This window comes from Charadrius vociferus, unplaced genomic scaffold (genome assembly GCF_000708025.1).
Source record: "Charadrius vociferus isolate BGI_N301 unplaced genomic scaffold, ASM70802v2 scaffold472, whole genome shotgun sequence".
Lineage (NCBI taxonomy): Eukaryota > Metazoa > Chordata > Aves > Charadriiformes > Charadriidae > Charadrius > Charadrius vociferus.
In genome coordinates, this window is record NW_009647735.1 from 6,993,765 (window position 1) to 7,014,906 (window position 21,142).

A 21,142-nucleotide genomic window follows, 5' to 3' on the forward strand; every position below is an offset into this window, starting at 1 on the left:
TGTGTTATTTCTTGCTGAGCTGGTAGATAGCAGAATCTTAGAATAATTTCAGTTGGAAAGGACTTTTGGGGGTCTTCACTCCAACCTCCTGCCCAGAGTTGGATCAGGTTGGTCAGACACCAGTCCAGCTGAATTTTGACACTCCAAGTAAAGAGACTCTCTCCACCACCCTCTCTGGGCCAATGTCACCTATTTAACTACCCTCATTGTGAGGAATGTATTTCCTTACGTTTAATGGGTATTCTCCTAGCTGCAACTTGTGTCCATTGCCTCTTGCCTTCTTGCTGTGCACCTCTGAAAAGAGTCTCTCTTCTCTATAACCACCCCTCTGGTTGATAGCTAAAGACAGCAATTACATCTCCCTTCTCCTTCCCAAGCTGAGCAAACCCAGCTCCTGCACATAAAAAATAGCTACCAGTATGTCCAATATCCTGCATAAGTTTCCAAATCTTGGCTTTATGAAGACTGGAAGGCCACCAAAACCATGGCTTACATAAGGGAACACGGAATGGCATGTGAGAACAGAATTAGAGACCAAGCTGAAATCTTTTTTGAAAATCTACGATTTTTACTGCATGCTGTCACCCCATCATCATATCATATAAGTAGTTAATGGAAGAGGATAAAGACCTCTTAAGGAACAATTACTCAATGCAATGCAGAAAGGCTACTGAGGGGAGCCTTATTTTTTAATGTAGAATGAATGTGACAACAGTACCCGGCGAAGACTTACGAGTCAAGCTAAACAAAACCCCTGAATGCTTACCAGAATAATTACTCAGACGAAATCTTCCCCAGCAAAAGTGTACTCTGCACTGCTTCACTACATCTTCCTTCATTAGGCAGTGAAAGACAAAGATAAAGAACCCTAAAGAAGTAAAAAGAGAAATTCACAGGTTTTCAGGTGGATTCTCCAACTTGCTGTCCCTTTTCTAAACTTTCTGTGTGCCACTCAGTTACCAATCAGTTACCAATATGTTATGTATGGGCAGAGAGGTGGTCCCTGGGCCAGCATCATGTTGGCCCAGAATTGCACCGAGAGTCCTTTGTGCATGTGAGAGGGAAACGAAAAGAGCTTTCTGCAGATTTGATATAAGAATAATCTGAAAGTCACTGTAGATTCTATCAACCGTTTTTATGCTCAGGTGAAAAGGATTGTGCCAGCTTCTGACAAGATGCATTTATTGGGATCCGTGTTTCAAAGGCATGAATTCATGTCTTTAATAGTATATCTATCACAGCAATGCTATCCAAACATCACTATCATCCCACTGCAATGGAGCTTTCCTATTGAAATAGCTAAACACTCAAACACAAAAGCTATATAAGCACTTCTCTTACCCCATGCTTGAATGACATGATGTTACAAATTTATTTCTATTCCACAGCCCTAAACTGTTGTATTTATAGCAGTACTCCATTCAGAAGTTACCTTGCAAGGTGTTAAAAATGCTGAAGAGATACAGGAAAAATATCCGCACTGCTCCCCAGGCAAAAAAGACAAAGCCCCAAGTTAAGCCCAAAAGGAACATCAAGCTGAAAGCACTTTTGAGGTCTTGGAGAAAAACCCGTTTCCAGATTCTGGATCTCTTTTGTGTCCTTGATTTCATGGAGTGGATTTGAAGGAGAACGGTGATGAACATGGCTGTATTGGTCAAAAATATTAAGAAGACATAGGCCACAACAGAGGTGTAAAACACTGTGTTCTCTTGAATCCAGCAACTGCAAGAAAGCGAAGTATCTAGTTAACGAGGAGTTTTGTGAGCAGTGAAACTAATGAAGCTTGGTATCCAAAATAAGTCTCCCATATGGTTCTCCAATACCTAGTAAGGGGCATTCCGTAATGCCTATTCCTTTCCCCCAATGAGGACATTCATAGAATCTCTCCACTTGCCTTTTTTTATGGATGTTATAGAAATTCAATAACTTTGAGACTTTAATATTTCTGTCAAATTCAAATAAACATGACAATTGTTTCACAACTTAATAATGTACACACACAAAGACACACTGCCTTCAGCAAACTGAGTTAAATACGACTTAATTAGGAGTCTAAATAATAGTATAGCACAGAGATGAGCACTGGTTAGCCTTTTCCTCGGACATAAATTAGTGAGTTTTACTGCCTTTTTGCTAAAGATGGGTAACAGTATTCCCTCTGAGGTGTCATGGGGGTGTGCTGCCTCTCTGATGGGATAGAATTCAAATATTCCAGGTAATCTTCACCAACAAGTGATCAGAAAGCAGGCCAAAAAAATGGAAGCATTCTTTGCTATAAAGCCCTTTTAAAAAAAGATGAAAGAAAGCAGTGTTTTCCCATTGGAAAAGAGAGGAGGTTGAGATGATTTAAATAAAAGAATTTGAAATGATGAAGAGACAGTGATGTGAATTGACATTAAAAAAAAGCTGAAGCAAACGTGCAAAATACTAGAGCAATTATTCTGCCTTTAGGTTTTATCAGAAATCAAGAACACGCAGGAGCACATACAAATGTCCAATCAGGCTGAGTTAATGTCATGTAAAGAAAGAGATTTTCCAGAAGGTAAAAATGGAGTTGACTGGCAGAAGACCTCCCTGTCCTCAAGCCCAGTCCACTGATGTGAGAGTTACTCCATACTGTCCAAATGATCCACCGAACCAGAACTGCTAAAAGGAGAGGGTTAAGATGGGGGAGGAAAGACCAAAGAGAGGAATTGTTGCCTTCTGTTATTTCTTCTATCTTTAAGATAATCTGGTGACCATCAAAAAGCTTAAAGTATTATACTTACAAATTGCTGAATGGATTGCTCTCAGAATGTGATCCATTGCCATAAAAGTCTTTATTTATAATGAGCACAATAGTAATGACAATTGCTGGTAACCCTAATATGGAAGACAAGAGAAAAAGAGATATTTAGATTAAAAAAAAAAAAGCGTGATGGAAATATGTAAAGATGTCGGATAATCTCTGCTGAGTAGTCATATCAGACATGTACATCTTGGGATCACACTCTACCCCTAAATCCCCTTCTGAGATGAGTGTAATTAAATGTGTGGCATAGCAGGTTTAATTTCCTTATTTATGTAAATTATAAATGATTTGGCCTAAAAATATCTGTGTTTGCAAAATGTTTGTGAGTGTTCAAACATCTCCAGAAGGGGTCCAATCTGGTAAAATAAACCCAACTGATTATTACAAAAAGCAGAGTGTCAAAAGAGAAGCAGACCACAGCATTTTGTGTTCAGATCTCATAGAGACAGACATTTTCCAGACAGCATTTTATCAGTCTTCCTTTCCACTCCTTCCCCATTTCCCATATTTCTTTCAGTTCTGGCTTTTCTGTTGAGAATGGCTACTGCCAACATCACCATCATGGATGGCTGCCCCTGAGAACAGTTACGTGCGACATCAGATCTAAGGATAGAGATGCTGATACGCTGCACACTATCCAGAAGCCTAAAAACAACCTTTCAAACAGTATCTAATGGTGACCCAAAAAACATAGACCGAATTCTGCTCTGGGTCAATGCCTCTGATAACACCTTTTCTAACAGCTGAGCCAGCATTTTGGGTCCTTTTTGTTATGCTTCTCCCAAATGAGTCGCTGATGCTCAGTGCTTGGAGGAAAGGTGAATCAGTGAAGTCCTCAGGAGAGCTATAAATGAAAGCGAAATCCACCCCCCGCAGGGGAATTGTGCCTAGAATGGCAGGTAAGGAGCCTGGAGAAGGAGCTCAAAATCACCTCTGAGCGTCACCGAAGGACTGAAGGCTGTGGGCAGCTCACATTTCCTCAGGCACACCACTGACATGAGGTACCATGAAAAATCATTCCCGTAAAGGGCAGGAGGGGTAGGGAAAGCAGTTCCTTACACCCATTTTTGCCTTTCCTTGCTTATAACTCTGTGGAGGGAGTTTTTCTTTATCCGTCTTCCTTCTTTCACTTTCTGCTAATGTCTCCCTGGACAGAAGAAACTTAATCTGAACCTGCCTGGGGGAAGAAATCCATCCTTATGGCTTAGGGTGTGCACCAGATTTCTACTAGCTCAGTGTCCTAACATACTTTTGCAAATATGCCCCTATCTTAGAGAAGTTAACAAGCACAGAAGTGGAGAAGAAATTTGCTTACTTACCCCAGCCAGCAATACAGCATTTTAGGATGTACTTTGGGACATAAACATTGAAAACTTTGACAAGAGTGAAGTAAAAGTGAACAGACTCCAGGCACATCCACGTGAAAGCTGCAAGAAGGAAATAGTGAAGGAGTGCGGCCGCGGTGATACAGAGACCAGGCTGGTTGAACGAGGACAGCCAGGAATTGGTGAGGAAGAGCATGTTGAGCATCAGCAGTGCGGCACAAAGATTGAGCAGGATTTTTGAAGGGTTGTCTCTCCGCAGCTTTCTAGAAAGAAGGGAGAAGTCACAAAGTTATCATTGCATGAATTGTGCTGGGTTCATTCCCTAATGCAAAGTAGCACAAATACGTATTCAGCATATTATAAATTGGCTTTCTGTCCTGTAAGTTGTGTCTACCTTAGCGTTTTATATCAAATCGCTAGTGTGTTTTTGAAGCAGATCTCCCAGCCTGAAAAAGCAGAGTTTCTATATACATGGAGACCTGCTAGGTTTTTCACACTTGGTGGAGAAGAGACAGACTTAATATCTTTTTACTACTGCATCAAATATTATCGTTATTGCAACATTACTGGATTATGAAAGCACCCACTGTTACCTAAGTCTGGGTCCCCATCGTGCCAGGAGCTACTGGCACATACAGTATAAAATGAAACCTATCCCAAAGGACCAGACACAAGAAAGACCAAGAGCAAGAGAAGAAAAAGTTTCTCTATTTTACTGTTGATATCATCCAATGTACAGTCTATATACAGGGAATATTCCAGATTGCTGATATCATCCAATGTATAGTCTATATACAGGGAATACTACAGATTCTTGACATGATATCTTACCCGTGTCCATGGGTAAATTTATTGAATGACAGAAATGATGGAAATTTAGGAACATAGAAGTTGCTGATCAGTTCAGACTCGTGCTTGTATTGAACCACGAGGATTTGAATCCCTCTTATTTCATCATAGTCACAGGTCAAAATAAAGCAATATTTATACTGTCTTCCCTCCTATGCATCACAGCATCAGATATTACCAAACATATTGATAGCTGCTGCAAATTCATTATTGCTAAATATTAAAAACAATATAAGAAAAAGGATCAGACTTACTCCAGGGCTAGATATGTCACCAGTGTTATACCCAAAAACAGGGAAGAAGCACCACATCCTGCATAGCTGAGCAGAGTTAATATACGATCGTGTGTGATATCTATCTCTGTCCGGGACAAGTCCTATGTTACAAGATAAAGAATCACAGTTGTTTGCCATAACAGATAAAGAAAACTGCTTTCCACATTTCCACATTGATAAAGAAATCATTTTCTATTCTGTTTACTGCTATTTTTCCATTAATATTTTTATGTGTTTTATTGTATAGTCCTACAGAATATCCAAACTAGTAAAAATACACAGTATTTAAAGTATCCAGTAATAAGTTGTGAAGCTAGAAAAGCTGTACTTCAGAAACCCCAAATTCAACAAGGATTCCAGGATCTTGCCAAAATTACTCCACTGGGAGCTCACTTTGTAGGAGAAACTCTACTTTGTCTCAATGGCAGCTGCCACGCTTGGGAATTGCACAAACCTGCTAAATGTCTTGGAGCGTGGGAGGACCCTCCACGTCCAGAAAACATCACTCTGCAAAAATCAGCTGGGAGGCTGGCCCTGCTCCTCCACAGCTGCTGCTGGGTGTGATATTGAGAGGACTTTGATGTTCCCTGCCACAGTTTCTCTTCTATTTGGTGACACTTTGAACCTCAACCTAGTAACCTACATCTCCAGTCTACAAGCGACTTTGTGCTGTTAAGTAACTATGCTGATTACTAATGTGGCAGTGCAGGAGAGGTGTGATCTTAAAATCAAACTGAATTCTCTTGGCTTGAATAAAGACTTTGCAAGTTGTCTGAAATCTGTAACTAAATTCCTTCCTGTAGAGTTCTCATTTTTACTACCAGGAAAGGCGTTCGTGCCTCTCTCGGAGCAGGGTAGTGCTGACCTCTGGGGGAAGCTGGGCAAGCATCCAAAGGCAAAGGGATGGCCTTACCCCTTCGTGGAGGTTGTATCCTACTGGGATTAGACAATTTTAATCTACTCGGTTTGCTCTGAACTTGCCTAACACTTTGCATTTGTTGCAACCCATCCTCAGGCAGTCATCTCATTTTTTGACATTCAACTTTTAGAGGCAGTTTTTTCTGTATTACAGAGAGATAAGAGATGATAATTAATGACACTTCCCGTATTTATATTAAACTTCCCTTTCTGATGGAGTGTAGATAAAACTTATTTTTACATTAAGATGTAATGTCATTAGTTGCCTCCGACAGGTAATAAATTTAACACAGTATTTCCAACACAGCAAGTAACACATTAACGTTGATTAAGTTACATTGCGAAGAAGTACAAACTACATCTGTAAAATGAATTTGCCTTGAAGCAAGTGACATTTAGAGGACTTTATACCATAAAAATTATTGTGTTTTGTTTGTTATTACTGATTTTGGCAAAAATTGCAGATATCTAACAGCTTGTATAGATATGAATCTCCCATCTCTCCCCAAAACTAGCGATGACTTTGTTTAGTGCCACGGGACTTTTTTGGAGATGATTCACGGAGTACTTACCAGTAGGACTCCAAAATGGGTAAGATGGTTACAAAAACAGATTGTGTAATTCATATCTGTATATTCCATTTCACACCCTGATGTATTCCAACCACCCAGTCCATCTGTGTAATAGAGAAAAAGGGATTTTTAAGCAGAGTTAGTCATGCTCAGTCATTTATAGCTCTGCAGCACGCAGAATGTGTGAATATGAGCTCAAGTTAGTACAGATTGCAGGGTCATTTAGCAGCACACAAGTGAGATTTCACACAGGAACACATCTTATATAGTTGCCTGAGAACCTCAAAACTTGGATGAAAGCCTTTGATGGAATGAAGAAATATTTAAAGTCATTTACATGCTTGCACACAGAGAAAGCAGGAAGGTAAGGGAAAAGTGCTCTGGACTAGATTATGCTGCAGGGTGTGGAAACACAGAAGGCAAGAAATATTTACAGGGCAGAGGATTTGTTTAGGCAGAGTGTAGCATTGAAAAGCAGGATCTTCCCTGGTAAGGTTAAATTTATAACCCTATTTATGTGGTGTGTATGACATATTCAGAAGCTAAGCTTCTGATTTAAAAAATACGTATATTCTAGCGCCAATAATTGCAAAGAAAACCTCTCCCAAGTGTTCTCAGTTACCCCAATACACAGTTATCTTTCTGTGTTTCATTGCATTTCTGCTTTTTTCTTAGACTAAAGTCTTCTGATTCGTGTAGCTGCACCAGTGTACAATGCTGGGCATGTGTCCCCTTGTAGTAACACCAATTGCTGAGGCATCAATGTCAGTGGAAACCAGCAACACGCATTCAACAGGACAGCCTCAGAGTTTCAAGCTGCAATGTCAAGGAGCCAAAGCTCTGTGAGGCTGGTGATAGCACACGCGTGGCAGCTCCGTAAATAACACTTACTGTTCTTCTGAAAGTCCCAAAAGACGCAGTGCACTGCTGCATTACCCTGAAAATGGAGAAAAAGGAGGCTGTGACATTTATTCAGTATGCCTGTACACCGCCTGCACTTGCAGACGGTGCATCTTGCCTGTGATCGGGGTTTATCACTAAGGCAGTTTGATTTAATTTCCTCTGTACTGCTCGACAAGAAAGCGATTATTTGCATGGTTGTGCTGTGTAGGGGGTGTAGGTCGCTGGAGATGCCAGCAGTTCTGGGGCAGTGGGACACTTGGTCACTGGGAGTCAGCTGGGATCCATCTCACCCAGGACACTGAAAACCAGCAGAGGGTCCCAATTCTCACCATCCCCTTTACCAAGGGAAGTGCTAGGAGTCAGTGATTTTCCCAGTTTTACCAGTCTTTCTATATCTTGTAGTCTTGTATGGACAGCAGAAAATCTGACAAGTTGTCCAGCTTAGACCAATTCCTATGTCTAATCTCATTGGCTTCATGTGGTATCTGAGATGTCATACCAAATTACTGGTGAAATTCAAAAGTTATGACCAAGACCCAGAATAACAACCTGAGATTTCAAAAAAAAAAAAAAAAAAATTCTCAACCCGAGAAAACCTTTATTTTAGAATTTCAGTGTTTCCTCTCTCTCTCTGAAACCAGGCAGGGAAGACACCTAAGAGAAAATAAAGCTTGCCTGGATATTGCAAACAGTTGAACAGATTTAAATGGGTATTCAATGCAATGTTTTCTCTTGGGGACATTCTAGTTTATTACTCTTAATGCTGCAGCAAACTTTCCCAAGGCACAGATTCATTTTCTTTTATTATTAATAAAATTTAATAAAGCACGGAGTTTACAGGAAGCCACCCTAACAGATAAGCTGTTAAGACGTGTGATCTGTAGACTGTCAAATATAATTAGGCAGGGAGCCAAAGATGTAGGTTAGAATGATATCTCATTAAATATTTAATTAGGGTACTTTTAAAAGGTTGAGGAAAAAAATCTGAGAGGTGCCAGATGGCCTGGTGGTGTAAAACTGATGGGAGAGAGGGGGTATCTAGATGAAATTTCTGGGTATATGTTATTTGCTAGAACTGAATGGAAAGAGCATATTGCCATAAAAGCAGCGTTTTCAAGCTCTCATTAACTTGAACTTTAATCAAATTGATCTTATTGAATAATTTTTTTCTGCCCTGGGTTATGTATTCGTGTGGAGGCAGGACCATAAACAGCGGCAGCACAAAAATGCTAAGGTGGAACTCAGTCTACAAGGTTGACCCATGCCCGTTTAAAAATAAGTTAAGATAGATTTTAGCTTTGAAACATCATTCTGAAACAAAACAAAGCAAATTAATTTTGAAAACATCTATGCAATGTTTTGATTTTTTTCAAATTTACCTCTTTTGGTGACTAAAACAATTGGCTGAATTCGGAGCACCTACAAATCATTTCAGTCAGATCCAAAACCCGCCAATTTTTAGCAAATAAACTATTGCTTGAAAAAAATTGTCCAGATCAAAACAAGGAAACAATGAAAACGTCCCTTGCTGCTAAGCATGGATTTAGAGAGGAGACACAAGCTTTAGTAATCTGCGGGAATTAAACACCGAGATCTGTGTGGTCTGTCAACCTTTTGGTTGATAGATCACGGAGAGGTCAGGCAGCAAAACGTTTGAAGCTTATTTGTCCTGTTGCCAGTTTATTGTGAGTCTAAGTGAAATAGGCTCTACTTCAACACATCTCTGGTGAGAAGAGCACATCCTACCGTATTTTGGTGTATGTGCTGAAGAGTAATAGTCACAGGCTCATTAAGGTTCTGAATTGATGCATTTTCAATGCTGGCACTCACAACCTTAGTATTCAACCTCTCCTTCTTTAAACTCTCATCCTGCAGTGGAAAAATACAGGCAAACAAAAAATTCCAAGTTATTTCAGTTACCAGCAATCCTGCTCTTCCCTGCTTCCATTTTTGAAAAATTGTGTTTCTTGGAACTGGTGATCAGCTAAACACCACGGGATGCCTGATGTAACTGAGCTACTTGCTACTTCATTAGCAAATGTAGCTAGTTGCAAATTCAGGGACAGTCTCCACATCAGCTGAAGCAGAACACAGTTTCAGATGCATCAGCTGGATGGAGAAGGCTGTATAATGGTTTCAGTATATCAAAACATCCAGTTGTACCTCATTAAGCTCATTAGACAGCAGACACAATTGCGGATGCTGCTTCTGAGTGAAAAGCATTGCTCGGCACACTGTATGCTCCATCATACCAAACGAAATGTCTCCCTTTGTAATTACACTCACCGACCCGCCCCTCGGTAAGAAAACATAGCAAATACTACAATAGTCCTAAATGCTGCGTATCAGTGCTGCTACGGTTTTAACGGACACATAAATCTTGACATTATTTTCATTATATTTGACATGTACTGTGCATGTTCCTTAAACAAGAGCTTACTATCAGAGGAAGATGAGGGTATGTTCTTTTCCTACAGAAGAGCAGTATTGGAATAAAACATCATCTACAGAAAACGAACAAAAAGTCTAAGGTCTACAGACACTTCTCAGAGCATCATTGCTACAGGGAGGGCTTTGCTGCCTGGGTACATTCTCCCTGCACATTTCTTAGTGCTCCATCAGTCTGATGCTGAATGTGCTCAGAACAGATGACGCGATTGGGATTTTTCTTTTGTACACACTAAGAACAGCTCAACCGATTACTGCCGTGTTAGCGTATGTTAGGAGTTGTAGTTACTGTAAAGAGTGAAGTCGTGCCAAAAAACTTAAACTGGATCTTCGAATGCTTGTCTGGGTCAGAGTGCTCGATGCCTAAGAATTTCTTCAGTGACTTCGGCAAAAACACTGAGGCCAGGGCCTTTTTGAAAGGGTTTTCTTGAACATTGATCTGCAGGAGAAAGAGATGACATGCTCAGAGCTGCCTTCCTCGGGTCAAATACACAGCGGGACAGAACAGCAGGAGGATTGTCTTATTTACTGAGTGGTCCCTGGGGTGTTACTTTGCTCTCACCTTGAGATCCATGCCTCTGTTGTAGGAGGTAACGCCAAAGGCCAGTCCTCCAAACACGCTGGGATCTGGACGCATCACCAGCAAAGCCAAGGAAGTGGTTATCACTGACGTATTTCTTTCTGTGTAAGTCACTTTATAGCCTATCTCCTCAGTTGTCTTCAGGATACTTCATCAAGAGCAACAGCAAGGGGAAAAAAAAATATACATCTCTTGAAATGTTCTCCTGGCTTCATAATATGCAGTCAGGAGAAAATCAGCTAAAAACCTCTGCTCTGATTTATGATCACAAGGAGCAATCTCTCAAGCAGAGTAGGTCCGTTTTGGGGTAGGTGGCATTTTGTCTGGCACAGGGTCAGGTGATGGCAAGCAGTTGAGTTAGTGAATTAGTTCCGCTCTAGCAGGCGGAAGATACCGTCCTGTGTGGACAACATGAGGTGGTTCTGGGAAGACCTGAGTCAAAATTCGCACCCAGTCAAATACTGCATTTCATCTGGAAGGCAGTAACTTGTAAAACCTGCTAATTTGATTATTTGCAATCATGTAACTGTGCCCTCAGGTAAAAGATCAGAGCCAGAATAATTTAATCTGCAAGGGAGCTCTGGAGGTCTGTTCTGCAACTCCCCATGTCCCCCAGGCAGAGCATACTTTAAAGGTAGGTCAGCTTGCTCAAGGTCTTGTCCAGTAAAGCTCTGATATCTCTGAGGATGGAGATTTCACAGGCTTTCTGGGGCCTCCTCTCAGTGCTTTGGTTTTTTTTTTTTTTTTGAAATGGAGAAGCTGGATTCGAAAGGAAGCAGCAAATGAGGGTTGTTTAATGCTCATGGGTATTAAAAGAGTCAGAGACAGCTCCACATCTTGTTTGGCCTGCCTTAAGGCTATTCAGCAGTATGCAAGAAGCAATAATACTCTGTTGAAAATGTGTGTGACAGCTGGCCCCGGCAGACTAAAGGAAAACCTTCCTGCCTTCTTTGGTTTCGTGTTATCTTCGTGCATCATTGGTCCCAGACACACAAGGACCCCTGTGGGATACTTTCAGCCACAGCTGCCCTGGAGCTGCAAAGTCTGGAGTCCAACTTCATCAAAATATCTGGGATCCAAAATTTCTACCGAGGCCTGAAGGAAAGCACATATTAGCTCTTGTGAGGATATCATGCTAGCGCTTGTCAGGCGGTTGTGCTCTTCTGAGGTCTGATTTATGGAAAAATTAAAATACCTAAGATTCTCCTGTCCATAAAAATTGTAAAGATGTTTTTATTACAACCTGTACATACCAACTCTATCTCCATTAAGGATCAGGAATCCACGGCCTATTGGAATATCATCCTTGTCCCTAAAACCTTACATTTCATGGGAGGAGAATTCAAAGTAATGGATATTTCACTTAAAAAAAAAAAAACAACAACACAGCCTATTTGAGAAGGCAGAGGTGTTGAGTGCTGGCAGCTATCAGAGCCCCCACGCCACACACTGCAGTGCGGGAGACTTTGAAGAGAGAGCATACAGCCAAAAGGATCACGATGCTACTCAATGCTTCTCTCTGGCAGATTTTCTAAGCTATTTTTGGCTGCTCCTCCTTGCAGCCTCCTGAGTTGGAAAAGGCAGTGCATAGTTGTCCAGTACAAACAACTGGGCTGTTGCGTAGGCTGTACCCCACCAACAGAAGTGGAAAGTTCATTTTTCTTGCTTTTGATAATTCTTATTTTAATATTTCTTATTAAAATAGTGTTTTACATTAAGTGAGAGAAAATTGCAGATAGGCACAGTCTTTAAAATGAGAGATGCTGAAAGACTTTTTAATATGATGAACACCACATCTCTTACGCTGTTGGTTAGCGCTGGATTTGCCAGTGCAAAGTAGAATAATCTTTCCTATTTGGAGGTTCAGGCCGTGCAGTGAGAAGTGGGTGAGCTGTCTTGCCCAAATCTGTAATGAGTAAACTCTGTGTACTCGCATTTGCCTTTGTAAAGGCTGGTGGTAGTTTTCTGAACAGTCCACTGCTCAGCAAGAGAAGCCAGACATTTCAGAAACGGGTAGTTGAGTTACCTTTATGATCTCAAAGGAGAGAGATGTTTTTAAAGTTATCTAGCAACCTCGATTTTAGCATGCGTGAGAATCACATAACGGATGTAGAATCCTAAATGTAGATTAAATCCAATGTGGAATAGCTATGCTTGAAAAATCTTTATCAGCACAGGTACAGCACTCCAGCCGGGTGTGCTGGTGGAGCAGATATGTGTCTCCAGGCTGACCTGCCAACAGACCTCACTGCTGAGCTGTAAAGATCACCGATGAGATGAGATGAGATGAGATGAGATGAGATGAGATGAGATGAGATGAGATGAGATGAGATGAGATAGCAGCTAGGCAGTCTCCCTGATCTGCCTCCAGGCTAAGATGCCCACAGAGAACAATTCTGTGATGGTGACTTCTGCAGAACTGCTTCTGGTGAAAGCACCTTTGACAACACAATAACCAATTTCTACTGCTAAGAACCACAAACATGTTTAAGATCCAAGTACAGAAATTGCTAACTCTTGCGGGGATATTTTAATAGACTGAATGAATTACTCCATGGTGCCTTTTTAGCTTAGGAAGTCACTTCTGGGCAAGTTACCTCACTTACCTATTAGTCATTTTTCTAATGTTCTGATCTTCTATTTTTTGCAGCAAAATATAGTTTATTATAGACAATATAGTCTCTGCAAGTGTCACGCTCATATCTGCAAGCCTTACAATATCAGAAACTTTACTTGCAATGATTTTTAATTCTTCTATATGCAGTGTTGCATCTGGCAAGAGGTAGAAAATATGCTGTACAACATCTTGTGCATTCTCTGAAAAAAAAGAAAGTACAGATTTATGTGGCATAGCTATACGTCTAGCTATATAGCTACATGTCTCTATGGTAAAGCAAGGAATTAGTTTTCTCTTTCTGTATGGTCATAAAGCTTCTGATCTGTTAAAAATAATGTCCGAAGAATAAGTGAGTAAGTCCTCAATGAAACTGGCAAAACTTCAAAGTAAAATCTGAATGTCTCAGGTTTTATTTTAAAGGAAGCAACCAGTGTACTTTTCATAAGAATATTATCACCTACTTTTGGATTATAAAGATTATCTGTAAATAATATTTAGTTTTAACTTTGGTCACATTTACAAGCATTTGTGAATTCAAAATTATACAGGATCCGCCCGTCTCCCCAAACGCTGCTTAAGCAAGCTTTTGCTTAGAGAAGCAGAAGCAAATTCTGAATGGTATAGTTTGAAAAGTTGTATTTGCTATTTATCATCTCATCATCCTTCTATATCTTTTTTATAGAAGCAGAGTTTTACACCCTGGGAGTCAGACAGACTGTGTGCAACTGCAGAGATCTTCCAATGATCTATTATTTGATGCCACTGGTGAGTAGGTGGATAAGCTATGGTATTGTTTCTGTTCACCATTCAAACAACTTGCACTGTTTGTCATAGCTTTAAAAAAGTATAATCAAGTGGTAAAAATTACCTTATAGCTTAAATGAATGACAGCATAATTTTTTCAATTCCATACAATGATTTGTGCTTCTTTGTATGAGACGTTATAAACTACTTTCATGTGCGGAGAGAGTATAGACAGGCAAAAACTGTCACATTATTCATGGGTTATTTACTTAGTTCTGAATCTAAGTATCAAATCTAAGGATTTGAGAAAAGTCTTCAAAGTGCTAGCTAGAGAATTTTGAAGCACCTGCAAAATTCATCTACGTTAAAAACACTTTAAGATGACCAGGTGAGGAGGACACACATAAAACAACCTTATCACTTCAGTTCTTCAGATGTCCAACAGAAGCGTTATCTAAGTATAACTATTTTTACTTTGATTCACTGTGTCACTGAAGCATCTGGTGCCTTACCGTCTGTTATCGTGATATCATGGAGGTCTAAAATATTATTTGGGAGTTCTTCCAGTAATTTACATTCAGTCATAGTTGGTTTCTTCCAGAAAGCTTGCTCAAGTTCAATATTAATTGCACTGAAAAATGAAAACAGCGTACATCGTTACAAGAAAATATATGTAATAATTTATGTTTCTCATATTTCCCATTTAAGTAGCTAAAAATGTAATTAATTACCCCAATTTTGCAAACTGACTTGCAAGTCAAATCTGGCTTAGCACTCATTTAGCAGAGTGGGAGCAGAGCCCAAATGCCAGGGCAATTTGAAATGCATCTGGAGGTACTGGAGGGCAGAGAGCCAAGAAGGGATGGCACAAAAGGCCACAGTGCATCTCTTTCCCCTCCCTGCTCAAGCAGGAACTCAGCTTCCTACTAGGCGGGCTTGCACGGGCTGCAGGTGATGGAAACGGTGCAACACTCCCTTTTCCTGCAGCCCGTGCCGGACTGGCCCTGTATACTTTCCATCTTCCTTGGCACGGCGCTGCCGTGTGCTGTGACAGACTGCCATCTGGATTCCCATCCCACCAAGGCTGGCCCTCCCTCCTGTTTCCCGTGGAAGAACCAAAATGAGATGATCTCCTCACTCACCAGCTCCTTTGAGCAGACTGCAGAGGGTTTTTCCTGCAGCTGACCTCCGCTTTGGTAGCTGGACTTGTTAGCGGCCAGGAATAATTCCCCTTGTAGGCTGTGTGTGAAAAGCTTTCTGGACAATCCATTAGTGCTGGGGAAGAAATACATAAAAGCTCTTTAAAAAGATTTGATAGTCAAAAAGAAGACACCCCCCCTCCTGACACCCAGGGACCCAGCTGTTCTCTGGACCTCCGTTCCTGATGGGAATGAGCTGTAATTTGCAGACTGGCTAGGAGTATTTTACAAGTTTACTGGCTGCAAGAAAACATTTTGCTTAACTATTTTGTCTAGTTCTTCTGCAATCTATTTCTCTTTTGTTTGGCAAGGTCAGTTCTCAGGTAAAGTGTTAGTTTCCCAGCATCACAAACTGTATCTAATGGCAGTACATCCTGCAGGCTTCTCTAATCTATCTGTAGGTGCTTTCACACTGCCCCTCATTATCCCATCAGTGCCTTTCCTCCAGGCTTGTAGTTTTGTTGTCTGCAGCTGATCTTTTGTAAGTCTTCTTTATAAAATGTGCTTTTGCGTTTCAGGTACAGTCTGGTAGCTCTTATCTTTGGCTTACTTCTGTGTTTTCAGGAGCGATAGAGATTGCAACCAAACCAACAAAGAGATTATTTGCTCTCTGAGGCTTGATCCAATATGCACTGGCATTAAGAGAATGTCAGCAATGGGTTTGTTTTCGGTGTCTGGCTCCACTCTCCCTCCACAAGCCAGGCTCGGGGGCACTGGCTATGAGCAGGAGCCCCTGGGTTTGCAGCAGCATCAGCCCCACCTTCCCTTCGCTACAGAGGTGCTCAGACCTGCCTCAGCCCCAGGATTCAAGTTTTAGCTCACCTCCGTTTGTCTGGAACCCAAGTTTTTGATCATGCTGTCATTGCATGATGTTCTACATCTTGTGCATCGGATGAGGTCAGTCAGGCTGCTTGTGGGGATGCTTTCTAGCCCTAATCTCTCCACAAAGTTTCAATTAGATAAAACACTTGTAGCCAGAGTTACAAAGCATAGGATTTCAATGAGGTTTTAATGAAATGTTACCTATTGGCTTGACAGCCACATCTTCAGGTTTCACATATAAGGATAATGATCCCTCTTCGTAAGTGTCATTCAGCAGCTGTTTGATCTTGAGACTCAGCACTTCTTGCATGTCAAGTGAAGTGGCCTTTATAATGGCCTTACAAACATAGCTACAAATATAATACACAAACACAGGTACCATATTGGTAACACTTTGCAATTATAAGAGGCTACAAAATTAATGAGTAACTCAGAAAACTGTATTGAATTGGATAATTTATGTATGTGTTTTGTTCATCATAAGTGCAATCCTATGGCAAATGTCACCAAACGCCACTTCTTATGTACACTAGTACCTTATCGCTGGAAATGCTTTCTAAAGTACAAATTATTGGGACTAAAGGTACAAGGATCTATTTATAGTTTCATGGCAAATACCTCAAAAGGTTTCCTAATCACATTATCTTGGCAAAGGAACATCTCTGTCAGAAGCAAGCATTCAAGCATTTTTCAACCATGTTTTAAAGTTTGGAGTGAGCTAGTCATAAAACTATCAGGTACTTGAGCACCTCTGTGTCCAAATGGAGGTGGCAGACTCCAAGGCTCCCTGGAAAACCGAGATTTAACTAAGGGCTTTCAGTGGCTCCACTGGATTCCAGCTTTTTTCTCCTCAAAACAGCTATTCTTCTGGATAACTACGTTTGCTGACTATAGGAGTTTTGGAAAGACTGTTATCTCAATCTTTGAGTGGCTTAATACATGGCAGAAAGAAGCAAAAGCCAGCTGTCAGTTGTGGGTGGATCATCTCAACGGACGTCTAATTTAACTGACCTCTAATTTTCCTTAGGACTGGGATGTTTCAAGTGTTTGCAGCTCACTCCTGTTTCTCCACAGTTGTTCCCCATTCAGCATAGCCTTTGTAAACCACTTGCAACCCCTTGAAGGTGATGGGAACCCAACTCTCCTTTCTCTTCTGGCCTAAGGTCAGAAGACAATTAGGATTTCCTGCCGAAGAGGTGCAGCATTCACCCTGGCAGACTTCTTGGACATTGTCCACTCACTGTTCTGGCCCCAGTGAAGGATACTGCTCACAGCCAGCTCTTATATTGAGTGCAAACCTCCTGGCTGGCCATGGAAGCACTTTGAGCCTCTGAAGACACAGGGTATGAGAGGGAAACCTGGGATGCTCTAATACATTTCCCAAAGTCAAGCATTACTGTGCTTTGCTGTTTTAGACACCTAAAGTTTCCACAGTTACTCTGAAACTAAAACAGCCGAGGAGTATAATTCCTCCTCACCCTAAAAATGAAATCAGTGTGAACTATGGAAACCCAGCTCATAACCACGGGTCTTACCTTTGTGCCATCTGCTTTACCTTCATCGTCAGTTTGCATAGAAGGAAACAAAAAGTTTGAAGCTGGTTAAAATCAACTGGTGCAAGTTGGATTTTAAGGAAAGCAAACAGGAGAAACTTAGTGTGCTCATTAAAATAGACCCTCTTGCTTTAAATATTATTAAGACCCGACTCTCTTAGGTAGCCTTTGTTTCACAGTACTTCTAGAGGTACATCAGGATAAAACAGAACCTCATAGTGCATTGATGCTGCCTCATGCAGAGAGCAGAGCAGATCTATATCTGACGCTCACCGGAAGGCTATTGCAGATAGCGCTGGGCACATCCAGCATTCCTTTGTCTGCACAGAACGTATCAGGATCTACTGAGACACAGTGGCTCTCCAGCCCAACTATTTACATGGGATACACCTACCAGACTGAAGGTCAATATTTAATAATTTCAGCAAAATACAATAGTATCAGCATTTAGGCCATGCAACTACTATATCCTCTGTGCAGAAGTAAGGTTCTAAATCAGAAAATAACAAATTACATACATGAGTCCTCTTATAGACATTGCTTTGTGGATAATTACCCCTGCAAGCAAAAGAGAATAGACTAGTTATTTCATAGTAAGCATATAAATATAACATGCCCTGTTCTGCTATGATGTAAAAAAAAAAAATCTCACAACAGCAATGAGCCAGACCTTGCAGCAGAGAAGTCATCTTTAATTCTGCATAGGTGTATCTACATAAATCGCCACAACCATGTGCTGTAGCAGATATGCACCCTGACAAAAAATGCTTCTTCCAGAATGGGACCCGCTCTTCTCTTACAGTTCTCCAAACTGGATTTACCCCATCTAAACAGTGCAGTGTGTTACTGTATTGTCATTTGTAAAGCAAGCGGTAACTGTGGAAGTTGGAGAAGAAAGTAGGAAGCCAAAATATGCATAAAATGATAAAACGCCATGTCTGTACAAGTGATACTTCTATGAATTGCTAAATATACCTCTGAGCTGCTCACCATTGGGATATGAATACAGCTGGATTGGGCTAAAAGGTATGAAATAGAGGAGTCTTGTGCAACAAACCGTTGTTTCTGAGCAGGGGTTTGGAACAATACCCTTTCATTAGACACTGCCACACAAGAGCCAGTATGTACCTACTTACACAGCCCTCCGGGGCCTATGTCCCTCACTCTGCGGATGGATGAGACCTGTAAACTCCTTGGCATTCACATGCAATCGCCGAAACAGGACTTCAGCAGTACTAGTGTGACTGAACCCTGCAGGTACCGGTGCCCGCAAGTACCAACTGCTGTTCTTTTTGAATTGCCAGGATGGCACAACAGATACATCAGCCCACACGACGCATTGCTCACACGCTGCAGAGGCAGCAAAAATTTCATCTTCATCGTCAACCAATTTCTATGGCCCAAGATGAGGTCTCAGCTTGGCAGCAGCTACTTGCCTTGCATTAGGCAGGATATATATTTTCAGGTGAATGAGCCCAGTAAACAAAATGGGAGCGTTCCACATGATCACAGTTGCACAGATCTGGGGGTTTGGTTTACACCCTTGTCACGGGACTGGTCAGTTGTGAAATGGGTATTTGGAACCTGGCTGCAATTTTGCTCAAAGGACAGAGGGTCAAGGTGACACCACTATACAGCCAGAGGCTTACCTGACTTTAAAGTTTGTCACAGCAAATTCTTCTCCAGTAAATATGACACTGAACTGGAAAGAAAACAACATTTTTATTAACTTGATTTATTGATACTTTATCTAGACCTGCTTGTAAATTTAGACTTGTCATCAAGATTCTAAATCCCAATGAAAATGGCTAAAAATGTTTGCAAAATGTCAACACTTTCCTCTTCCTTCTGAATTTAATTTTATCCTGTTAGAAATGCGTTGGATAACATGATTCTGAAATGCCACAATATTGTCACGTGGCTACTCATTTCTATGTTGTCCCATAAGTTTGCATTCTGTACCAGCTGTCCTCATCGTCTGATACTTGCTAGAAATACACAAGAATGAGAAAAGGAAGCTACTCACCCAGTTTTCAAGAAGCTTCCTTGCATCATAGTAATCGGGAGCTCTCGCCGTTTTGTAGAAAAGAGAGAAGTTCATGTCAACGTTAAAGAAGCTGACTGTAAGGAGAGAAGAGAAGTGAGATGCACCCTGTCGTTTGCACAGAGGGGCGCCTGCGCCCCTTCCCATCTCCTGACCCCTCCGTTCAATGTTTCCCATTCCCACGGCCACCGAGGCTCTTTGGGAAATCCCATGCTCCAAGTGTCCGAGTCTGGATTACTGCTGCATTGCTAGAAATTTCATTCAAGAGCCTCAGGGCCCGAACACACGGTCAAGTTGTCACACCTTAACAAACGAGTTGTGGTTTGTACTTGTGGGCACACTAGCTTGGCTTTTACTGCCTGCTGAGGAGAATGCATAGGAAGAGATAGGGGGATCTGGTGACGTACAACACCTTGCTAAGCAGCAATAGCCGAAACGTGACTGAGTCTTCAATTGTCACCTGTGTGGTGTCAACCAGTGTCAGTGATGGTCATGTCAGCATTTAAAACAGCCTCGTTCAGCACTTACGTGGAATGGTACCATTGGTACTACTGGTTGGAGATAATGGGAGCAGCGTAGGAGCCCTTGTTGACGGTGCTTCACTCGAGCCTGCTGAAAGGAACATCAAAAGGCATAAAAATCCACTGTGGCAAAAGTGTAAGGAAGAGCATAGTCCAGGTGAGAGGGTGGTATGGGTTCTTCAGGGAAGGTCATTGTAACAAAGAGCTGCTGTTGACCTCTGCAGGGTGAAGGCAAAAGGGGAAAATACACCTACATGTGTTTTTTTTTTAATTTCTCCAGAGTAAAGTGTAACAAAGGAGAAAACAGGATATGCAGAGTTTAGGTCACAAGGCAGACCAGAGTTTATGCGATGTTATCTTTTTTCATTGCTCCTCTTGAAGAGCAGTTATCTCTCTGTTCCCTTCTTGCTGGTGTAACCTGTGCCAGCCTTCAGGAAAGGCATTTGTCAAACACTGAATGCTAACGGGTTAACGTGCAGCAGCAAATGTGAGATGAACATTGATGTTCATGGTCTCCAGTTTAATGATAACCTGGCATAAGGATTCCCATGAAAAATGCTGGCCATCCTGCCTGTTGTTTTCAAAGTAAAGAATTCTGAGAATTCGTTGGTAGCTAATTTTCCTTGAAGTGAATCACCTTGTCAAAGCAGATATGATTTTTGCATTTCACATGCAATCTGCCACATCACCAGGCAGACAGGGACAAAACGGGTGACGCTTGTCACATGTACTACAGAAAACTGCAGTGAACCGAATCACCGTATAACATTACAGGCCTCCGTGATGAAAGAAAAGCAGGATCACAACATTTTGCTCTAGAGGTACGGTTTCCTTGCTATGCTGGTAATTGGTGGGTTTTTTATTCACTCACATGACTGTCAGAGACTTGACATTCTAGCTCTGACTAAGAGAAATAAACTTAACATATGAATACAAAGCCAAATGTCTATGAATAAGGAGTGGGGCTGCAAATAAATAGGA

At 41.3% G+C, this 21,142-nt stretch overlaps 1 protein-coding gene across 1 annotated transcript in view; it reads right to left on the reverse strand.

Moving 5' to 3' along the window:
- Window positions 1-21,142, reverse strand: part of GPR112 (G protein-coupled receptor 112) — a 28,773-nt gene that overhangs the window by 1,387 nt on the left and 6,244 nt on the right. The window contains exons 3-13 of the mRNA XM_009881792.1: window positions 19,623-19,717; window positions 19,246-19,298; window positions 10,644-10,809; window positions 10,371-10,520; window positions 7,622-7,667; window positions 6,731-6,834; window positions 5,220-5,341; window positions 4,111-4,379; window positions 2,769-2,862; window positions 1,433-1,722; window positions 810-868 (exon numbers count right to left, since the gene is read on the reverse strand). Of these exons, the coding sequence (XP_009880094.1) occupies window positions 810-868; window positions 1,433-1,722; window positions 2,769-2,862; window positions 4,111-4,379; window positions 5,220-5,341; window positions 6,731-6,834; window positions 7,622-7,667; window positions 10,371-10,520; window positions 10,644-10,809; window positions 19,246-19,298; window positions 19,623-19,717 (1,448 nt within the window). The remainder of the gene's footprint in view (window positions 1-809; window positions 869-1,432; window positions 1,723-2,768; window positions 2,863-4,110; window positions 4,380-5,219; window positions 5,342-6,730; window positions 6,835-7,621; window positions 7,668-10,370; window positions 10,521-10,643; window positions 10,810-19,245; window positions 19,299-19,622; window positions 19,718-21,142) is intronic.